At 39.0% G+C, this 23747-nt stretch overlaps 1 protein-coding gene across 2 annotated transcripts in view; it reads left to right on the top strand.

Annotated features, from left to right (window-relative positions):
* NME7 (NME/NM23 family member 7) overlaps positions 1 to 23747 on the top strand; it is a 247373-nt gene that overhangs the window by 187131 nt on the left and 36495 nt on the right. For both annotated transcript variants that reach the window (XM_019976176.2, XM_070768118.1), the window contains exon 11: positions 714 to 821. In XM_019976176.2, coding sequence (XP_019831735.1) covers positions 714 to 821 — 108 coding nt within the window. The remainder of the gene's footprint in view (positions 1 to 713; positions 822 to 23747) is intronic.

Genomic DNA, 23747 nt, shown 5'->3' with positions numbered 1-23747 from the left:
TGGAAGTTATTTTAATATTATTTTAATTCTGCTCAATGGCGTGTACACAGGCATTTGTTTAATTATTCTAAATATTCATGTGGCGTCAATGCCTTTTTTGCATGTACAATATATTTCAAAATTAAAATAGGATTTTAGAAAATCTTTAACTTAGAAAAACAAAGACTATTAAGTATATCACTGATATTCCCATGTCTTCAGTTTTTTTAACCTCATTTCTTTTACCCACAATTGTATGAGTTATTTGTAACTTTTTTCCCCTAAGTGTGAGGTAGCACTAAACTGATACAACTGTTACATTTTAAAAAAAACCTTTTGAAATCAATGCTGTCAGACTACTTCATTTTAAATTAAGTCGTTAGGATCTCTATTGTCTTTATAAAATACAAGTCTCTCACAATAATGAACTGGGTTCATATTTTATGTGATTCCTGTAATCTTCTGATAAGAAGAGATGTAATTGTTGTTGCCTTCAACATAGATTACAGTGGATGTTACATTGGACCAGGTGAAAGTTTTGTGAGTCAACTGAGAATGTTCATTGCTCAGTTTTCATGCATTCGTGTTGTTTCTAGGAAAAATCATTACCAGTAACATATACATGTATCTCATTAATGAATAATTCAGGTGTTTCATATAGCTGGTGGTTTTTTTTCCTTTTAATTAACACTACATGACTGACTTTAATCTATATGTGAATGTGTTTTTAACAGGAAATTGCCCGACATTTACGCCCTGGAACCCTCCGAGCAATCTTTGGTAAAACTAAGATCCAGAATGCTGTTCACTGTACGGATCTGCCAGAAGATGGTCTATTAGAGGTAAGATGAAGAAGGGTAAATATCCTATTTATATTTCAAGCTCATAAATAATCTCAGTGGTTCTAGTGTAAAAGGAACCTTTTAGTACTCTTGGATTACAATGCTCTTTGGCCATCTGATAACTTCAGACTGCAGCATTAAGACCAAGTTGTAGGATGCTGTTTGAAATAGGTTCTGTAATAAATATGATAAATGTTTTATAGGAAGTATTTTAATCTTAACAGTAACTCTAACAGGCTGACATTATCATGTCAGAGAAGTTAATTAACATCCTCAGATCAAACAAATAATAGAGGACAAAGCTGTATTTTAACTTCTCATTTGTTTAATTAACATAAGAAACAATGAAAAAAATTACAAGAAGATGAATGAAAATTGTTCTGGTTTGGGGTTAAGAAAATCATTTTACAGCTAAAGGAAAGAGACCTTAAAGAAGAGATTGGTATTTTTAACTTCTTATAGTTTAAAAGGTTTTTTTTGTGTCAAGGAGCTAAATGGAATTAAAAGACAAATGATGAATTTAAGTGATTATAGCATGAACGGCAGAAGACTGATTGCTATCCTTAATACATATTTATTTCAGTAAGTGTTATGTTTTATATCAAATCTATCAGTCTTTTTATCTTTGAAGTCTTATGTAGAAAAGCCTTCCCAAACATTTTGTTTTTGCTTTCTTACACTGAGATATGCATCTCACCTGGAATTTATTTGCTGAATGATGTGAGGTATGGATCAAGTCAGCTGTCACAACATTGCTTTTTAAATCCTTCTGTTTTTCATTGTTATTTTTCATTTATTGAATACTTTATGCACCTGTGCCTGTTTCTTAACCTTGCATTTTATTCCATTGGTCTGTGCCAGAAGAATACTATTTTTTATTGTTATAGTTTATTCATACTTTTAAAACATTTTCTTGTTTATTCTCTGAAACTTATTCCTCTGAATGAACTTTACATGAGTTTACCAGTTTCTTACCCCATCCTCACAAGATACCAATAGGACCTTGACTGACTTATATGTTTATAAATTAATGTTTATGTTTATAAATTAATATGTTTATAAATTAATCTGGATGTGACAGAAGTATAATAATAGTTCATCAAATGCATATATGATATGCCTCTTTTATATATGGGTCTTAGACATAGTGTATTACATTTATTTCTATTAGTTTTCATTTTAGTTGCTATAAAGAATGACTTTGCTAACTCCATTAAGACTGTTATAATTTGGGATGTTAATCTGCTAAAATCTTATCCAAACTGCACTGTGGAATGAAATGTAGACATACATACTTCTGAAATGTAAAAATGTAACAATTTTATTTTTAATTACCCAAAGTATTAACTATTTATTCTATACTTCACCTATTTTATAAATATTCCTTTTGCCTTCTGATAATTTAGGAACTATAAATTAGGCTTGAATTCAGACTGTTGTTCAGTGAAACTGAAATATTATTAACCATGAATTTTATGCCCATTAAAAAATATCCAAGGTATGCTTGTGATTTTGCTCATACAATTTGAAATAGGTTATTACGGCCTACAGTTTACAAAGCCATTTACTGATTAAAATCTCAAACCAAACTACACAGGAGATCTAATTGCAGATTAATGGCTGTGTGGTTCAGAGAATTAATCAAAAACCAGAGACTGGAGCTCCAATAGCCTCCTTTCACCTTGCTGATAATTCATACTTGATGTGCCCTGGAATAAGTCACTTTTTCTTTCCATTTGTCACTTGTCTTATCAACAAAATGGAATAAAGAATGCTGATACCATCAGGGGATATTCTGTTAGTTAGCAATTAACTATTTGCAGATTGTAACTTAGCTTTAAGTGGTAAAATATTATTTAAGGGGGAAAAAAAAACCCATGAGGCCCAGAGAATTATCTGCTTATAGGTTTTTAAAGTGAAATTCAAAGTGACACAAAGACAAGCTCCCTGGACAGGACCTTTCCTTTGCACTTAGATCTACTATTCATGAAAGGAATATCCTTTTGATGTAGAATGACCAGAAAATGTGTTGCCCAATCCAGAATTCAGCAGATAGGGTGTGAGAACAAAAGGTATAATAAAAACTGTCATTGGCACACTGGAATCACGGGTGCCCTAGTTATATGGAAAGAAGGAACAACCTACTTCTCCTTTTTCTCATGTGATGTTTACTAAGCTAAATTTATTTGTGTCACGTGTGAGGAGCTCAGAAAATATGGTGTCAATTTATATTTTGTCACCATCCATTATCTTATTTAGTTATTCTTACAGCAAAGAATTATCGAGTGCGTTTGAACTTTCTGACGTTGAAATAGGATTTCAAAATCAAACAAGACATTTTTTTCTGTCCTCATTGAGTTTACAGTAAGTCTTAGAGGTCAAGGATCTTAGCGAGAGTGTAAAAATCTGATGTCATTGAATGCTGCTATTGTGACACAGCCAGTTTTGTGGTTATAGGGAAAAATGACAGCCTCATTTTAGTATGAGACATTGTAAGATGTTATTTTGCTGGTGCCATGCACAGAGACTATTGGTAGTAATTATAAAGATATTAAACTTATGCTTTAAAGAAAACATTAATGGAAAATGTTTAGCTTAACTTGTAATAAAGAAATAGTAGTTTTCTACTAGTGGCAAAGAAGTTTTAAAGTATCAGTGCCCACTTCTGGTAAGGCTACAGTAATACTGATACCCTCATATTGCTGATGACAGCTATGTGGTAGTGGGTATTGAAAGCCATGGGATTTTTTCATGTACTTTGTCCCAGAATTCTACTTAGAATCACACCAAAGGGGAGAGATAGCAGCACAACTCCTAAATGGGAAGTTCATTTAAGAAGTATTTGTGGTACATGGAACTCTGCTCACTGTTATGTGACAGCCCAGATGGGAGAGGAGCTTGGGGGAGAATGGATACATGTTTATGTATGGCACAGTCCCTTTGCCATTCGCCTGAAACTATCACAGTATTGTTAATTGGCTATACCCCAATACAAAATTAAAAGTTTAAAGAAATTTTTTTAGAAAGTGATATGAGGGAACTCTCTGGTTGCCCAGTGTTTAGGACTAGGTTCTTTCACTACTAGGGCCTGGGTTCAATCCCTGGTCAGGGAACTAAGGTCCTGCAAGTAGTGTGGCAAATAATAATAATAAAATAAAAAGAAGTATTTTTGGTAATTAAATTGAAAATAGTACATATCTAAAGATACATCAATGTTCATCCTCTGATTAAGCTTCCTTAAAGCTTAATCAGTAAAGGTCCATCTGTGTGTTTTCATAGCACTTTCCTTTCCTCTAATACATTAGTGTGGTCAAGAGTCAACATAGATCTGTGCTCTAGGCCCTAGAGTCTAGGGAAAATTATTCAATTCATTGTGTCTAGGATTCCTAGGTACAATGAAAGGAAGATAATAGCAGTATCGGACCTATCAGATAGCATAGTATCTAACACATGTTACTTATTGAACAAATGATAGCAATTATATTATTTCAGCACTTATTTTGCTTATAGATTATTCCCAGTGAGACTTGGTACTTGTAGGGAAGAGATTCTGTCTTGTCTGGCCTAGCGAAACTCTTTGCTAAGTCAGTTTTTAAAGAAAAGATGGAAGACTTTGGTTAAATAAGTTATAGTTAATGTACTAATCTCTAACCTTTTTTCTTTAATGTTGATAATGAAGACTCTACAGTAGTGGTTTCTAGCCTTGGTTGTATGTTAGGATCACCTGGGCAGTTTTTAGAGTACTGATGTCAAGACCCAACTTTCAAGATTCTAATTTTTTTAAAAAGTAATTTCAAGCTTAGTATACAAAGTTTTTAAAAAATAAATGTCTGGGATTAAGTTGCCAATATAATTCCCCATTTTTCTGAATATTTTAGTGTGTATTTTTTAACATAAAGGAATATTTTCCTACATAACCATATCAGTTCAGATCAGTCGTTCAGTCATGTCCAACTCTTTGCTGCCGCATGGACTGCAGGACACCAGGCTTCCCTGTCCATCACCAACTCCTGGAGTCCACCCAAACCCACATCCATCTACTCAATGATGCCATCCAACCATCTCATCCTCTGTTGTCCCCTTCTCCTCCTGCCCTCAATCTTTCCCAGGATCAGGGTCTTTTCAAATGAGTCAGCTCTTCACATCAGGTGGCCAAAGTATTGGAGTTTCAGCTTCAGCATCAGTCCTTCCAATGATAGTCAGGACTGATTTCCTTTAGGATTGACTGGTTTGATCTCCTTGCAGTCCAAGGGACTCTCTTGTTGGAGTCCCTTCTCCAACACCACAGTTCAAAAGCATCAGTTCTTCAGTGCTCAGCTTTCTTTAGAGTCCAACACTCACATCCATACAGGACTACTGGAAAAACGATAGCTTTGATTAGATGGACCTTTGTTGGCAAAGTAATGTCTCTATTTTTTAATATGCTGTCTAGTTTGGTCATAGCTTTTCTTCCAAGGATCAAGCATCTTTTAATTTCATGGCCGTAGTCACCATCTGAAGTGATTTTGGAGCCCCCCAAAATAAAGTCTCTCACTGTTTCCGTTGTTTCCCCATCTATTTGCCATGAAGTGATGGGACTGAATGCCATGATCTTAGTTTTCTGAATGTTGAGTTTTAAGCCAGCTTTTTCACTCTCTTCTTTCACTTTCATCAAGAGGCTCTTTAGTTCTTCTTTGCTTTCTGCCATAAGGGTGGCCTTATCTGCATATCTGAGGTTATTGATATTTTTCCCAGCAGTCTTGATTCCAACTTCTGCTTCATCTGCCCAGCATTTCGCATGATATACTCTGCATATAAGTTAAATAAGCAGGGTAACAATATACAGCCTTGACGAACTCCTTTCCCTATTTGGAACCAGTCTGTTGTTCCATGTCCAGTTCTAACTGTTGGTTCTTGACCTGCGTACAGATTTCTCAGGAGGCAGGTAAGGTGGTCTGGTATTCCCATCTCTTAAAGAATTTTCCACAGTTTGTTGTGATCCACACAGTCAAAGGCTTTGGTGTAATGAATAAAGTAGATGTTTTTCTGAAACTCTCTTGCTTTTTCGATGATCCAGCATATGTTGGCAATTTGATCTCTGGTTCTTGTGCCTTTTCTAAATCCAGCTTGAACATCTGTAAGTTCACGGTTCACATACTGTTGAAGCCTGGCTTGGATAATTTTGAGCATTACTTTGCTAGCATGTGAGATGAGTGCCATTGTGCAATAATTTGGACATTCTTTGGCAATGCCTTTCTTTGGGCTTCCCTTGTGGCTCAGCTGGTAAAGAATCTGCCTGCAATGTGGGAGACGTGGGTTCAATCCCTGGGTTGGGAAGATCCCCTGGAGAAGGGTAAGGCTACCCACTCCAGTATTCCGGCCTAGAGAATTCTATGGACTGTAGAGTCCATGGGGTCACAAAGAGTCGGACATGACTGAGTGACTTTGATTTTCACTTTCTTTGGGATTGGAATGAAAACTGACCTTTTCCAGTCCTGTGGCCACTGCCGAGTTTTCCAGATTTGCTGGCATATTAAGTGCAGCCCTTTCACAGCATCATCTTTTAGGGTTTGAAATAACTCAACTGGAATTCCATTACCTCCACTAGCTTTGTTCATAGTGATGCTTCCTAAGACCCACTTGACTTCACATTCCAGGATGTCTGGCTCTATGTGAGTGATCACACTATCGTGGTTATCTGGGTCATGAAGATCTTTTTTGTATAATTCTTCTGTGTATTCTTGCCACCTCTTCTTAATATCTTCTGCTTCTTATAGGTCCATACCATTTCTCTCCTTTATTGAGCCCATCTTTGCATGAAATATTCCCCTGGTATCTCTATTTTTCTTGAAAAGATTTCTAGTCTTTCCCATTCTGTTGTTTTCCTCTATTTCTTTGCATTGATCACTGAGGAAGGCTTTCTGATGTTTCCTTGCTATTCTTTGGAACTTTGCATTCAAATGGGTATATGTTTCCTCTCCTCCTTTTCTCCAAAATGATGTATCATAACCATATCACAAGCATCTACATTAGGAAATTATTATTGATACATTACTTCTATGGAATCTTCAAACTCTGAGTTTTCCACTCAATAATAAATGGATCCAGTAAATAATAAATGGAAAGTGTTCAGGTCAGAATCTTGCATTGAATTTAGTTTTCTCTTTAGTTTCTTACATTCTAGAAGAGTTCTCAGATTTTCCTTGACTTTTATGACCTTGACACCTTTGACGATAATAAGGACAGATTGCTATTTAATTGATCCATTCATTCCTTTGCTCTTCAGAAACTCTAGATGGCTTCTACCTACAGTCCATACCAGATACTGACATTTTTATTTGATGATATGGCATATATTCTGTATGCAGTGTCATCTGTTGACTCCCTGTCCATGAAAATGCATGATGCCTTTTTGCTCTGTGACTCTTTTTGCTTTGTGTCTCCCCTGCCTTCAGTGTTACTCCTCCTCCTACCCATGTCATTGATGATACAAATACTTCTGAGCATCAGTTTGATTTTCTCCTTGCTTTCTTTATCTCTCTCAAAGCTTTATTGAAAAAGTATATTCCTCTGCCTTTCCTTTACTACTGTAGTCTGTTCCCAGGCCCATCTTTCTCTGATTATCTTCAACATTTTATTGTAAAGTGTATTATAATTGAAATTCTCAAATTTGACTAATAGGGGTATGGTAGAAAATTCAAATATGTTTGAATCTTGAATTCTGTACACCAAAATGATGTATAGAAATGATATTTACATTTTTAACAAAACTGAAACACAGCACTGGGGACACAGCAGTGAATAGGGTAAGTGTAGCTCTTGCCCTCAGGGAGCTTACCTTCTAGGAGACAATAATCATAGTAATTGTTTTATGGAATTGTTTTATAGAATGATTAAAATATGGATCTTTTCTCTGTTTTGTTTTTTTTTTCCCAAGTGTTCTATCTCTTGGTTATATCACTTCTGTAGCTATAAAATGAAAATTTAAGAAATACATTAAATATTTCATTGTATGTATGAATAGTCAATCAACACAAGTCTGAATTTGGTTGTCATTTGGTAGTTATTTCCTCATTGCTCCTTCTAGTACATTCTAGAAGAAAAAGAATCAAGCATTAACCAGAAATAGACATAGGTGGAGGGTGAATAAGATGATTGGACAGGCCTGGAGTTTTTGGCTGTGGTTAGTGTAGGCCTCTGCACACACTAACACTCATAATTTAGCTTTAGTTTCTATCTTGAAGGAAGAGTTACGATTTTTACTAGTGTATCGTCCAAGAGGAAACAACTTGTACAAAGACAAGAGCCAATAGCTTTCTCTAAGAGATCTAAAAATAGTTTAGTAAGGCAGGGGCTTTGACCTTGACGTGGAAAATGACAAGAGATAAGGGTTGAAAAATCAACAAGGGGCTTGTAACGTCCTATTAAGACATCTGAACTTTATCCAGAGGGCAACAGAAATCCAAATATATGTTTTACGCAGGGGATTAGCACAATCATTTCTGTGTCATAGGGGCCACTCTGGCTGCAGCATAGAGAGCAAATCAAAGCGGAGTTGGGGAAATCAATCAGGAGGGAGACAGACCCCCAAGGGAGAAGGCTATTAAGATAATTCAGGGACAGATTCTGCTAGCCTGAATGGCCACGACAGTGGAAATAGCCACAAGCAAGAGCTTCAAAAGATTTTTTTTTGGGGGGTGGGGGTTGGGTGCGGAGTGTAGAAGTGACAACCACAGAGACTGGCAGATATGACAGATAACCTGAGGGAATGAAACAAGATTAGCTCCAAGAGAAGATGCTGGTACAGAAACTACCGTCTTTGTGATACCAGCATTTCTGAGACCAAAGTGTTTTTTTGTAAGTTTGATGGCAGAGCCTAACCTGGTCTTATATATGACATCCTACCTGGGTTCGATCCCTGGGTTGGGAAGATCCCCTGGAGAAGGGAACAGCTACCCACTCCAGTATTCTGGCCTGGAGAATTCTATTGACTGTATAGTCCATGGGGTTGCAAAGAGTCGGACACAACTGAGCAACTTTTGTCTTCACTACTTTTTAGGGCTTCCCTGATAGCTCAGTTGGTAAAGAATCCACCTGCAATGCAGGAGACCCTGGGTGGATTCCTGGGTCAGGAAGATCTCTGGAGAAGGGATCTCACTTCACTACCCACTCCAGTATTCTTGGGCTTCCCTTGTGTCAGCTGGTAAAGAATCTGCCTGCAGTGTTGGAGACCTGGGTTCGATCCCTGGTTTGGGAAGATCCCCTGGAGAAGGGAAAGGCTACCCACTCCAGTATTCTGGCCTGGAGAATTCCATGGCCTGTATAGTCCATGGGGTCACAAAGAGTCAGACATAACTGAGCAACTTTCCCTTTTCCCTTTCCCTCAATATCCATGTGGGTTGTTTCCAGGACCCCTGTGGATGCCAAAATCTGTGGATGATCAAGCCCCTTATATAAAATGTAGTCCACACTTCATACCCCATGTGTGTGGAACCCGCAGGTATAATTTTCGTATAACCTACTTAATGTGACTGTTCACACTGCTGCAGAAATGTTACTATGTTAAATTGTCAGGGAGCTTTCTTGACTTGATGTTGTGGGAACTACAATCATCACTTCTGTGTTCCAGGCTTGAAAAAGAGGAAAAGCAAGGGGCAAAAGGTGGAAAATGCCAGCTTAGCCATCACCCTTCTCCCCACCAGCTTTAATATGCTTTTCCAGAAGCCCCACCCAACAACTTCTGCTTAAGATTTGTTTGCTGGAATTTAGTCCCACAGCCACCCCCTTCTTCAAGGGAAGCTGATCAATGTAGTTCTATTATTTGAGAGCATTACTACCTCCAGAAAAATCAAGTTTTGGCCAGAATGCATAAAGGGAGGGGGTGAAGAGCAGTGTCTGCCATAGGAGGCCAACAGGGTAATAGGGGTATTCAGCCAGGGAACAGGTCTCCAGTAGACTTGGCCCCTGCCCTCCCCTAGTACAGTAGTTCTCAAGCTTCATCTCTGACCAGCAGCATCTCCCTCACTTGAGAACTTAGTGGGACTTAAATTCTCCAGCCCCAGTGTAGACCTGCTGACTCAGAAATTCTGGAGATCAAGCCCAGGAACCTATACTTTAACAGGCCCTCCTGGTGATTCCCCTAAAGGCTGAGACCCACTGCCCTAGTGCAATGGTTCCCAGCTCATGGCGCATCAAAATCACCTGTGGAATTTTTAAAACCACATGCACTAGGAGCTCCATCTTAGAAGGTTCTGGGTAAGTGGGTCTTGGATCCATTTCCTATAAATGCATTTTTCTTATGTTGTAGGTGATTTTGATGTAGTTAATAATTAAATGAACATTTGGAAACCACTGCCCTTCAAACTCTTTGGAAAAAGTTGGTCATGATCCTCCTTTTGAGAGAAACCTAGACCCTGTGGGTAGGTCATCAAAGGGGTTAATTTGCTTTGAAAACTCAGTGAGACTCAGAAATAGGAACAACCTCTGAAATTTGAGGTGATCTATAGCCTTATCTCTGAGCAACTTTACTTTCTTTCACTTAATCTCTGCCCTGGTGGCTCAGACGGTAAAGCGTCTGCCCGCAGTGCGGGAGATCCGGGTTCGATCCCTGGGTTGGGAAGATCCCCTGGAGAAGGAAATGGCAACCCACTCCCGTACTCTTGCCTGGAAAATTCCATGGACTGAGGAGCCTGGTAGGCTATAGTCCATGGGGTCGCAAAGAGTCGGACACGACTGAGCAACTTCACTTTCTTTTCTTTCTATAGCCTTATCTATTTCCCAGGTGACTCAGTGGCAAGGAATCTGCCTGCCAAAGCAGGACATGCAGGTTTGATCCCTGGGTCAGGAAGATCCCCTGGAGAAGGTGATATCAACCCACTCCAGTATTCTTGCCTGGGAAATCCCATGGACAGAGGAGCCTGGTGGGTTACAGTCCAGGGGGTCACAGAGTCGGACACGACTCAGTGACTAAACAATAACAACATAGCCTCTGTCAATGGATGCAGCTGCAGCCAAGGGTTGTTGTACTTCCACAGAAATCCCAGTCTCTGGGGGAATCTTTGGGTTCTCAGGAAGTGAGGCAGCCATGACCTGATTGAGGACCTGGATTTGGGGGGAAGGCTCAATGTCGAGGCTGCCATAATGCCCTCCCAGGGAGTAACTAGAAGCCTGCATGTGTGTGTATGTGTAAGCACTGATTCATGCTAAGGCTAACAAGGACAGAGGCCTCAGATCGCTCACAGCTGAAAACAGTTCTCCTCAGACCCTTCTCATCTGCACTCACAAATTAGCCTGGGCATGAGGCTCAAGGTGTGCCAGGAACCAAGTCACATCTTGTCCTTCTACCCTGTAGTTGTGTAGGTGCCTGGAGGGCCCTGATCTCTCATAGGCTTTTGTCTCTAGATCCTGCCTAGCATAGCATACTGCACACTTTCAGCCAACGTCTATTGAGTCAACACAGCCAGGATGTGGGGGAATGTATCATGAATGGGGTCAGTGCACCTCCATCCCTCTTTCTGTCTTCACATGGTTGAAAAGGCACAGCCTGATGAGGGTGAGCCCCACTGTCAAGGCCACATCCCACTATTCCCTCCACTTACCAATTGTCAGAAAAGTCTACTGCTGCCAGCATCCTTTATTGCTGACTATGTATATAGGTCAAACCTGAAATATGTGTGTGTGGAGAGCTGATAGTTTGCATCGAGTTTTCTTCCTTCTCAAACATAATACTTAATAAGTTTCTACATTAAGATCTTAAAAAATTCTGAAACCATAAGAAGCATTAGGCTATCAAATTGTAATTTTTTATGGTCTAGTTATTATTTCATCAGAATTGGTTATTTTCTCTGATAAAAGAATCTATAAGGAACAAGTTCAGGTTCCCTCTGTATCCTGCCGCATGTAGAGCTCATGTTCCTTGCTGGGTGACTTTGATTACTTTCACCTCAGTTTCACACTCTCTCAGGGATCAGCGATCTCTAGTATTTCCCTCATTTAGCTTAGGTGGGACTTTAATTTTCTATTCAAGACAGTAGTGGAATGCTGGCATAATTTATCATAAACGGTCACAATACCTGTTTACATCATGTAAATCTCTATAGACATTAATACTATAATAACTATGCAGTTGTTCTAATGACTGAAATGACATTACATAAAGGGAGTTCACAGGTCCCTAGGTCCTTCAGTCACTCAATTACAGCTTCAGCTCCAACTTTCTTAGATCAACTGTTTTCTCACCCTGAGAAGTAACAAGCCTGATCACTTACCGTCTATATTTAGTATCATTTATCCTACCTTGGGGCTTCTCTGGTGGCTCAGATGGTAAAGAATCTGTGTGCAATGCAGTGCAAGAAGACTCAGTTCAATCCCTGGGTCGTGAAGATCCCCTGGGAAAGGGAATGGCTACCCACTACAGTATTCTTGCCTGGGAAATCCTGTGGACAGAGGAGCCTGGCGGGCCATACTCTATGGGATTGCAAGAGTTGGACACAACTGAGCAACTAACCGCCCCGCCAACATCCCATTTTGAATAGGCACTTATAAAAACATCCACTGTAGACTCTAGGAAATAAATCTCAATTCTTTTTGTAAAGATTGATTAGCCAATAACCATGGCAAATCCATACAAAATAGATGAAGAATTATTGGACTAAAAAAATGACCTTAGAGGGGCATTTAAAAACCTCCAGATATTTTGTCTCAGCACTTTCTCATCTTCCCTACCTAGTTGGAAAGTTCAGTCAACTCTGATAAAGTCTGCAACCTTTATCAGCAGCAGAATCCACTGGAGGCCTTTTTAAACACAGAGATGACTGGTCTCCTCTCCAGAGCTTCTGATTCAGTAGGTTTGCACTTCTAAAGAGTTTCCAGTTAACCCTGATGCCATCATGCCATCTCATGCCCACACTTTGAGAACCACTGCCCTAGGCCAAATGAATGCATGCTCTTACTCTAAGTCAAGTTGTTGTCTTGGTTAATTCTTCTCAGACATGGGATTTCATAGACTTAGGGACATTTGCAAAAGTAAACCAAGCAATGAATAGCAACAAAGCCTGAATTGAGGATAGGTCTAACAATCAACTTTAAATATTCACCAAATGAAGATTTCTTTTAAAAAATTGTTTTTCATCATCACCATCATTTTGTTTTGAAAGGATATTTAATTGCCAACAACATTAAGTCACAGAATAATGGCCTGTCTCTTCAATTGGATAAATTTAGCTTTACTCAAAGGGCTTCCCCGGTGGTGCCAGTGGTAAAGAACAAACCTGCCAATGCAGGAGATGTAAGAGATGTGTGTTCGATCCCTGGGCCGAGAAGATTCCCTGGAGGAGTGCACAGCAACCCGCTCCAGTGTTCTTGCCTGGAGAATCCAGTAGACAGAGGAGCCTCACAGGCTATAGTCCATGGGGTCACAAAGAGTCGAACATGGCTGAAGTGACTTATCACAGCACAGCACAGCTTTTCTCAGAACTCCCTTTATTGTTATGACATACCAAGGGCACAGTGGTGGAAGCAATCTGCTACAGGTACAGGCAAAATGTGGTTGCATTTTCTGTAGATACAAAAACAAAGAACAAAAAGCCTTTCTAATTGGATGGAAAGGTTTAGTCTTTTTTTATTTTTAAATTTTTATTGGAGTATAGTTGATTTACAATGTTGTGTGAGATTCAAGTGTACAGCAAAGTGTATCAGTTATACATATATCCATTCTTTTTTAGATTCTTTTCCATTATAGGCCATTACAGAGTATTGAGTACAGTTTTCTGTGCTATACAGTAGGTTCTATTAGTTATGTAATTTATACAGTAGTATATATATGTCAATCCCAATCTCCCAATTTATCCCTCCCCACCCTTACCTCTTGGTGACCGTAAATTTGTTTTCTATATCTGTATATCTATTTCTGTTTTGTGGATAAGTTCATCTGTTCCCTTTTTTTTGTTTGTCTTAAAGATTTCACATAAAAGTGATATCATACAATGTTTGACTTTCTCTGTCTCACTTCTCTCCACTCACAATACTTAGGCTCAAGTGTGATGATATAGATGTGGACGTAAAAATAACTATCATTTCCATATTTCGGGGGTGGCAGCTTGCTGATATGACACAAAGTGGCTACTTAGTCTCTAGAAAGCTGGAAGCAGTCAAAGGTTTTTAAATAGGGCAATGACCTGGCAAAGTAGGTCAAACTTTAACCAGGCAGCAGAGTTTACATGAATAGATAATATATAAAATCACTGCAGATGGTGACTGCAGCCATGAAATTAAAAGACGCTTACTCCTTGGAAGAAAAGTTATGGCTAACCTAGATAGCATATTGAAAAGCAGAGACATTATTTTGCCAACAAACGTCCATCTAGTCAGGGCTGTGGTTTTTCCTGTGGTCATGTATGGATGTGAGAGTTGGACTGTGAAGAAGGCTGAGCGCCGAAGAATTGATGCTTTTGAACTGTGGTGTTGGAGAAGACTCTTGAGAGTCCCTTGGACTGCAAGGAGATCCAATCAGTCCATTCTGAAGGAGATCAGCCCTGGGATTTCTTTGGAAGGAAGGATGCTAAAGCTGAAACTCCAATACTTTGGGCACCTCATGCGAGAGCTGACTCATTGGAAAAGACTCTGATGCTGGGAGGGATTAGGGGCAGGAGGAGAAGGGGACAACAGAGGATGAGATGGCTGGATGGCATCACTGACTCGATGGACGTGAGTCTGAGTGAACTGGGGAGTTGGTGATGGACAGGGAGGCCTGGCGTGCTGCGATTCATGGGGTCGCAAAGAGTCAGACATGACTGAGCGACTGAACTGAACTGAACTGAATAGGAGTAATAGAAACGCATACTTTAAGCATCTAGTAAGAAGTCTTAAGGACTTAGCAGTCTAAAATATTTGTTTGTTTAACTGAAGTATAGTTGATTTACAATGTTGTGTTAGTTTCAGATGTATAGCACAGTAATTGTTAAACACACACACACACATCAGTTCAGTTCAATTGCTCAGTTGTGTCCAACTCTTTGTGACCCCATGGACTGCAGCAGGCTAGGCTTCCCTGTCCATCACCAACTTCTGGAGATTGCTCAAACTCATGTCCATTGAGTCAGTGACGCCATCCAACCATCTCATCCTCTGTCGTTCCCTTCTCTTCCTGCCTTCAATCTTTCCCAGTATCAGGGTCTTTTCTAATGATCTATTCTTTAAATTCCACTGCTCTGCCACTTACTAGCTGTTTAATCAAGTTGCTTAAAATCTTGTGCGTCAGTCTCCTCACCTTTAAGATGAACATAATGACACATCTCCAAGGGTAGTTATAAGAAATAAATTAGTTAATATACATAAATCAATAAGATAGGAAATATTCAATAAAGATAACAATAGTTGTTATTATATGTATCATTATTATAATAATCTTTACCATTACATTTGACTATTGGAAAATAAATATATCAGAGTCAATGGGAAAGCTATAAATTTTATGTTGTGCCCATTAAGTGTCAGGCCTGTTAGGCTCTTTCACAAATAATATCCCCAGTTAAATTAAAGCTCTAAGTATAGTTTCACTATCAGAAACCACTTAATTCTATTTTCACCAAATACAAAGCATATACATACCTGGTTTTAAATATGTTTTTAAATATTAATAAGAGAAGCCTTTATTTTTTAGTGTAGCCCTTTATGACTGAGTTCAGTTCAGTTCAGTTCAGTCACTCAGTCGTGTCCAACTCTTTGTGACCCCATGAATCGCAGCATGCCAGGCCTCCCTGTCTATCACCAACTCCCGCAGTTCACTCAGACTCACGTCCATCGAGTCAGTGATGCCATCCAGCTATCTCATCCTCTGTCGTCCCCTTCTCTTCCTGCCCCCAATCCCTCCCAGCATCAAGAGTCTTTTCCAATGAGTCAGCTCTTCGCATGAGGTGCCCAAAGTATTGGAGTTTCAGCTTTAGCATCCTTCCTTCCAAAGAACACCCAGGACTGATCTCATTTAGAATGGACTGGTTGGATCTCCTTGTAGTCCAAGGGACTCTCAAGAGTCTTCTCCAACACCACAGTTCAAAAGCATCGATTCTTTGGCGCTCAGCTTTCTTCACAGTACAACTCTCACATCCATACATGACCACTGGAAAAACCATAGCCTTGACTAGACGGAACTTTGTTGGCAAAGTAATGTCTCTGCTTTTGAATATGCTATCTAGGTTGGTCATAACTTTCCTTCCAAGGAGTAAGCGCCTTTTAATTTCATGGCTGCAGTCACCATCTGCAGTGATTTTGGAGCCCAAAAAAATAAAGTCTGAGTATCAGATTATATTCCTTTGCAGGCAATCCAAGTCAGTGCCTAAGTGCTAGCTAACCTCAGTGCCATAGCAACTAAACCTGGTCCTCTTGGTTTTTTGTTTTCCAGCTTCTTGTCTAATTGTATAAACTCTGTTTTCTATCACTAGCAGTAAGATGAAACTCATGGATGATTCTTTTTTCAGCTGAGGTTTGAGAGGCCAAAGCTAGATGAGCTAATAGTGAGGGAGTAAAAATACACATTTTATCTAGACAAACAAAACTTTAGCCTGCCAATTCTTTATTAAAAACAAGTAAAACAAAAAGTCCCTTCCGTTCCCACTGAGTGGTGCTTGTCTCTAGTTTGTAGCGCTTCACCACGATGATCTTCACTTATGTTGGCAAAGTGGGTATGGTCAATTCTTGGTCACTTACCAGAATGGAGAAGTGAAGAGGTTGGCAAGGGCACTTGTAATGCAGAGAGAGACCAGCAACCATTTGCCCACTAAGTGCAACCCAACCTGTTCACCAAATGACATTTTTCTTTTTAGGTGATAAGTATCCAAGTGGAATGAATTGTTCTCTTGCTCTTAAGTTTGTTTTTCTTAGCCATTTTCTTATAAAGTACAAAAAATACTTGTGGGCTTAAAATAAATAGTTTATGATCAAATGAAGGTGATTAAGAATTATGAAGGGACCCAAAGTCACAAACTAGAAGTTAAAAGATGGACTCATCCCAGAATTATATACTCTAGATTTGATGAGGTTATATTATCATCACGTATAATCCTCTAGTGATAGAAATGTGGAATTAAAATGTGGAACTAAACTAATATTTAGCCTCTCTGAGTTAAATATTACTAAAAACTAATAAACAGATATGCTCACTGGTGCTCTTATTTCAGTAATGCTAAAGTAAAAAACAAAACAACAAAAAACCTTCCAGAATAGCATCAGAACTGCATTGGGATGGTGTCTGCTATGTGTATAGTCATCCTGTAAAGAAAAAAGGTACCAAACCCAGCACTCATGGGGGTTCATGGCTCTGATCCTGATCTCAAGGGAGGCAGACAAAGCACCCTTTTTAAACTGGGGATGCTTATGGCTCTTCACTGCTATTGCTATTGCTAAGTCACTTTAGTCATGTCTGACTCTGTGCGACCCCATGGACGGCAGCCCACCAGGCTCCGCCGTCCCTGGGATTCTCCAGGCAAGAACACTGGAGTGGGGTGCCATTTCCTTCTCCAGTGCATGAAAGTGAAAAGTGAAAGTGAAGTCGCTCAGTCGTGTCCGACTCTCTTCACTAGCACACCTGATATTGCATTCACATTAGTACCTCCAAAGGCTACCTGCTTGCCTCATTTCCCTGACTCTGAAAGAATGAGGAGGAAGGTGTAACCATCCATTCATTGCCCTTTGCTCTCTGCAGTTTGACCCTGACCTCTTGTCTTTGGTCTACACGATCCTTCATTTTTTTAGCCAATGACTAAGCATGGTCTGAGTTAATAAGTAACTCTCAGTTGACTAATTGAAGGTCCTTAGAGAGTGCCTAGAAAGGAGCCTAAAACATTGTTGACCTAATCAAATTGATCTTCTTTTTCATTCATAAAATATTACTACTACTCCCAGTTTAGTGTCAGAGTAAAAGTTGCTAAACCCACTACTGTTCTTTACCCATTATATAGTTATGGACATTTTTATTTTAATAAGAGAGGAAACAGAAATAATCTAACCGAAGGAAAATTTTAGGCCTAAATGTTTTCCAGAACAAGTACATTGAGATTTTGCAGGTGACAGAAAGCTTCTAAAGAAACTTGACAAGACTTTAATCTTCAATCAAATACCTTCCCTATCACATAGACACTAATTTCGTGTAAGTTTTCCTGTGATAATTCTGCAATTTTCTGTGAAAGTGATAATGGGAGTTATTTTCTCTTCTTTAACCTGAACATTCCTTTACCCACAAAGGTAGCAACTAGACAGTGTCTTGAAAGTATCTTGTCCACAGCAAAGTCACACAGTCTTTTCTTAATGCATGTATAGATGAAATCCAAACCACTATAGTTACTTTAAAAAAATAAATCTTACCTTGGACAAATCTTTATGTCATATATTATAGTTAAGAACTCAGTACAGTCATGTATGTGACTCATTTTAAAAGATAGCTGTGTTATGAAATTTATTTGGATCAACTCCTTTGTGTCATTTGCTGATTACTTTTGCATTTGTATGTATTTGGGTGGCAGCAGTATTAACTAGCTTTAGGGAGTACTTACCACGTGCCAAGCGTTGTTCTAAGTGTGTTACATGCTTTAACTTATGTATCTCTCAATGAAGTTACTATTATTCCCTCATTTGCGGATGAGTAACTGAAGCACAGGAGGGTTAAGCAACTTTCCCAAAGTTGTACAGCTAGAACACAGCAGAATGGAAGTTGAATCCAGGCAGTCTGGGTACAGAATTTACACTTTCTGCCTTCACCGCCATTGTATTATAATCTTAAATGTAGCAAGTATTACTTCTATAGAGTTCTCAATAGGATAGTGGGTAAGAGCAGAAAATTAAGCTGGGAAGAAAATATTTGGCCTCCGTCAATAATTAGGATGATTGGACATTTACTTATGTTTTATCTTGATAATTTTATTCATAAAGTTGTCCCCCTCAGTTTTAGATGAAAAGTATAAAATTACTTATTCCTCAAATAAATAGCACAACCAGTAAGCTACTTACATTGTCAGCAGGGCTTTGGCAGAAGTCTTGGTAAATTCACATGTGATTGTTGCTGCGCATGTTTGTTTTTGCTTAATTTCTACAGAATGCCTGTGTAGGTGCCCTCCCAGCATTGCATCGTCCAAATTTCTATCTCATAACATGGATATACATTAGGAAGTCTGCCTTAGAAAATATGGCCAATTGTTTGAAAAACCACCAATTTATTATTTGAGACAAATGTGCAGCATTGGGGTTTTTTTTTTTTTTTTTCTCTCAATAATACTAAGTACTGTCTCCTCTCTCTGCTTTCTTCTTCCCTCTTCTCCCTGTCTCAGCCATACTCTCCCATTTCACCCCACTTTAGTTCATATCGCTCATATTTTGCACTGTGTGTCCACAACTGTGCTGGATGCGTTTTGTTTCTAAGGGTTTTAAATGTTTTCTTCCTACATAATTCAGTCTCTTATTTTTTTTTTTTTAATTCAGCAAACATGACGGCTTCCATCTTTTTTGTAAGCACCCTCTTGTTTGGTGGTTTTCAGTCTTTTTTTTTTTTTGGCATTACAAAATGCTCCTGGAATTTTGTACACAAAACTTAATCTATTCCATTGGTGATATAGCTCTCATTCTCGCAATTTGAATGGAGTGTGTGGCAGGGTGGGAGGTGGGGGTGGCTGGAATGAGGCTGAGAGAGGAAATCAGCAGATCAATTCTCAGCAGGGATGCAGGGCTTAAAAGATAGTCCTTCCGTGGAATCTTCTGATAATGCACCTGTCCCTTGCCTCCACCCCTCATTGTGCTGCAATAACTGACTAATGACAGCCAATAAATGAACCTGGCATAAGAGAGGAGTTCCAGAGTCAGTGAAATGAAGATGTGTGAATTGGCCATCTCATTGGATCCTTCCCCATCACAGTCTACGTTATGCTTATGGTCTATTGTGTCATGAATGGTCATCCTCCCAGTGATAACTACTGGTCCCTTTTGGTATCAACTGTGGAATTTCATAATCTGCTGGGTAAATGAGTAACCCAGGTTTAAAACAGCAAAAATAATTTGTTTGGAATATCAGTGTACATAACTCTCTGTGCAAAGTTCTCCTTTTTACTGTTGCACATTAACTTTTTTGTTACTGTACAATTACCACCCAAGAACAGAAATCTGCTGCTTACTATTCATGGGACAGTAAGAACTGTAAAACATTATACAGCAGTAGCCTGGTATTGAACCTTTTGATGAAGGCATCATAATGATACATTTTCTGAATATTACCTTCAAACTATCTTAATAAAGAATCTGTTGTTCTCCTGGTTATTTCTGTGATAGACACCCATACTGATGCTGATAGCTTAGACTAATTTTTCTGTGATCAAATAATTTTGTTATGTGTCTTTTGTGTTAACAGCCTTTGTTGATGATTATACATTATAGAAGGAGAAGGACATGGCAACCCACTCCAGTATTCTTGCCTGGAGAATCCCCATGGAGAAAGGAGCCCAATGGGCTACAGTCCATGGGGTTGCAAAGAGTCAGACATGACTGAGCGACTATGCACAGCACATACACTGTAGATGTTCTGTTTATTTGTTAGTATTCCAATTTGTCCTCTCAATGGAGGAATATTATTTATGGGTACTCTTGACTCGTCTTCCATTGTTAATTTTGATTCTTCAACAGTTCAAATGAACATACAAGTATTGAAGACCTATTTGTATTGTTCACTGTTCCAAACACGGGTGCAGAGGGTTGAGCGGCTTCAGACACGGTCCCTACACTCAAAAAATTTAATGTCCTTCAGGAAAGACTGTAATTTAATATCAGGAAGTAAATGCTAGGATGCTGATTTTTACCAGGTGTCATGAAAGCCCCTGTGAGAAGCCTATTTCCCAGCAGATGAGTCAGGGGAGGCCCCTGGAAGATAAAAGCTTTGATCCAAGTATTGGAGGATATGTTAGAAAGAAAAAATGAGGATGGCATCCTAGGAAGGGAAATGATGTGTATGCTGGGAAACCATACTAATTGTGATATATTAGAATTTTAAATAGTATTAGAAAATGGCAGGTGAGCTTGGAAAGGTATCTAAGGATCAAATCAAATAATTATTTTATGCCGTATTTAGGTGTTGAAATTTATTCATACGGATAGTCTATGGACTGACTGCCTAGGATTGTTTGTGAATTATTTTCACATTATTTGTAAAAAAATGTGAATTATTCATTTTCTTGAAAAAAGTATCCAAAGCTTTTATTAGATATCAGTGTATTCCATAATCCAAAAATTAAGAATATTTGTACTGAAAGCATGCAAATATTCATGTGTATGCCACCAGGACATGCAAGGACATACTGTTCATTAATTAGAATAAGTATCACCATATCTGTATTTTACATCATAAGAAATTTGATGAACAAAACCTTACCAGTTCAAAGCTTAGAGTTGCCAGGAAGACTCCTACTTATAGCCTGAGCAAAACCATACATTCATTCATTAAATAAATATCTAATTGAAACATATTCTTGAATCATTTGTCCTGGCATCATGAAAACTTTTTCATCCTTCTCCAATGAGAGTGTCAGGTCTTGGTAACAATTATTTGTTAAGTGGCCCTATGATGCTGTGGTTGGCTCTGAGGAGACAGTGGGACCAAAACACACACTGTCCCTTTTCAGAGCTCAGAGTCTAATGAGGACAGCAAGCATTAATCAGATAATCACGAAAGAGATGAACAGGCTCATAAAGTTATCAGTGCTGTGCAGTGAAAGAAAAGATGAGAAATAGTAGGGGAACCTGATGTAGAAGGGGGTTAGGGAAAGTTTTCTGGAGGAAATGATATTTGAACTGAGAACTGTGGAAATGAGTTAAGTGTCAGCTGGGGAAGAAAGTAAGAGACTCCAGACTCTAAGTCTCTGATGCAGGAAAGTGCTTGGGCTGTTTTAGGAGACGAAAAAAGGAATATAAAGTACAGTGGGGAGAATAGCATGAGATGACCCTGGAGAAACAGAGGTTGGAACATGCAGGGCCCAGTGGGCTCTCTTATTGTGATAAAGAACATGGGTCTTTATCTGAAGAACAATGAAAGGGAAAGTGGGCACTGACATGATCAAATCTGTATGTTTTAAGAAAGTTCCTGGCTGCTGTGTAGAAAATAAACTGAAGGGGAACAAATTGGGGAAAACTTATTAAATAATATACAAGTATCATAATTGATAATACATTGATACCATATACTTTACTGTAACTTATTGGGTTGTTGTAAATTTGCTTTAGTTTCTCCATGTGGAAACTGATGAGGACGAACCGGTGGTTCTCTAAGTTCAGACTTCCCCACAGATGAGTTGAGAAATTGATCCTCAGAGGCCTCAGAGCAGTTCCTTCGATTCTGAATGGCTTCCTGCTGTGACTTCAGTGTGTCACACAAGAATTAGCCTTTTATATATGTGCTGTAAGGTGACAAAGATCGAAAGTCCCGCTGTAAACCCTTTCTGTGCACTGACATTTCACAGATTTTGAGGAAGTCAAATTCCAGTCTAACCCCCTTGTTTTTACCAATGAGAAGTGTGTAGCCTGAAGAAGGAAGTGACTATATACACTGAGATTCCATAGTAGTTTAGTCGCTAATTCATGTCTGACTCTTGCAACCCCACAGACTGTAGTCTGCCAGGCTCCTCTGTCCATGGGATTCTCCAGGCAAGAATACTGGAGTGGGTTGCCATTTCCTTCCTCAGAGAATCTTCCCAACCCAGGACTCCAACCCAGGTCTCCTGCATTGCAGGCAGATTCTTTACTGACTGAGCTACAAGGGAAGGTTGAGATTCCATAGCTCAGTGCACATAGAACATTAGTCTCCTAACCAGTAATGCTAGGTTTTTCTAATATACATACTGTCTTTATATTCTTTGTGATTAGGTCATTGGTTATTATAATGATCAAGATTGCAGGTGCTTTTTTTTCTTTCCTTAGTTATGAACAGAAATGCATTTCATGTTTTTTCAATGACTGGTAAAAATTTATTTCTCTAAGATCTCAAACATCATTTTACTAAAACTTGAAGCTTGCTTTGACTTCCCAGGAGAGCAGACTTCTTACTTTATTCTGACTAGGCCGAAAATATTGCAAGACCAGCATTTCTAAGTCAGTCCAAAGTCTGTAAGCATGCAGAAGTGATGAGTAGAAAGAGAAATTAGCTGAGCTTTCAGGAAGCTTTTTACTTGATTTGAACTTGCGTTCAAAGGTAAATCAAACGTTTAAAGTTGAACATGAATCTGAGACAGGCTGAGGAGTATAGTGCTTCTGAGCACAGCCTCTGGAGTTGGGTGATCTGAATTCAAATCCCCAACTTCTTCACCTACCAACTTTGTGACTTAGGAAAAAATTACTTTTCTCAGGCTCATTTTCCCCATTTGTTGAATAGAAATAGTGACATTTCAGAGTAAGCATTGAATGAGACCATATACAAAAAAAACGGACTGTGTCATCAGAGTTCAGTACAGAAAACAAACAAATCATGGTGTTTCAAGAAGAAAGGGTTTAATATAGAGGAAATCAAGGGAAGGAAGAGGATGCCACAGGTCACTGACTTCACACTACTGCAGTTGTGCCCCTTCACGTATCACAGCATTGTCGTGGCGAAGGAACTTGTATAACCCAATGAAACTATGATCCATGCTGTGCAGGGCCACCCAAGATAGATGGGTGATAGTGAAGAGTTCTGACAAAACGTGGTCCATTGGAGGAGGGAATGGCAAACCACTCCAGTATTTGTGCATGGAAAACTCCATGAAGAGTGTGAAAAGGCAAAAAAGATATGACATTAGAAGACGAGTCTCCCTTGGAAGGTGTCCAGTAAGCTACTGGGGAAGAGCAGAGGGCAATTACTAGAAGGGGGCAGCACAGGATGCGGTGGTTAGGTGGCATTACGAACTCAATGGACATGAATTTGAGTAGATGCTAGGAGATAGTGGAGGATAG

This window comes from Bos indicus, chromosome 16, assembly GCF_029378745.1.
Source record: "Bos indicus isolate NIAB-ARS_2022 breed Sahiwal x Tharparkar chromosome 16, NIAB-ARS_B.indTharparkar_mat_pri_1.0, whole genome shotgun sequence".
Taxonomy (NCBI): Eukaryota; Metazoa; Chordata; class Mammalia; order Artiodactyla; family Bovidae; genus Bos; species Bos indicus.
The sequence above is the reverse complement of the archived record's forward strand: the minus strand, read 5'-3'. Positions and strand labels throughout refer to the sequence as shown.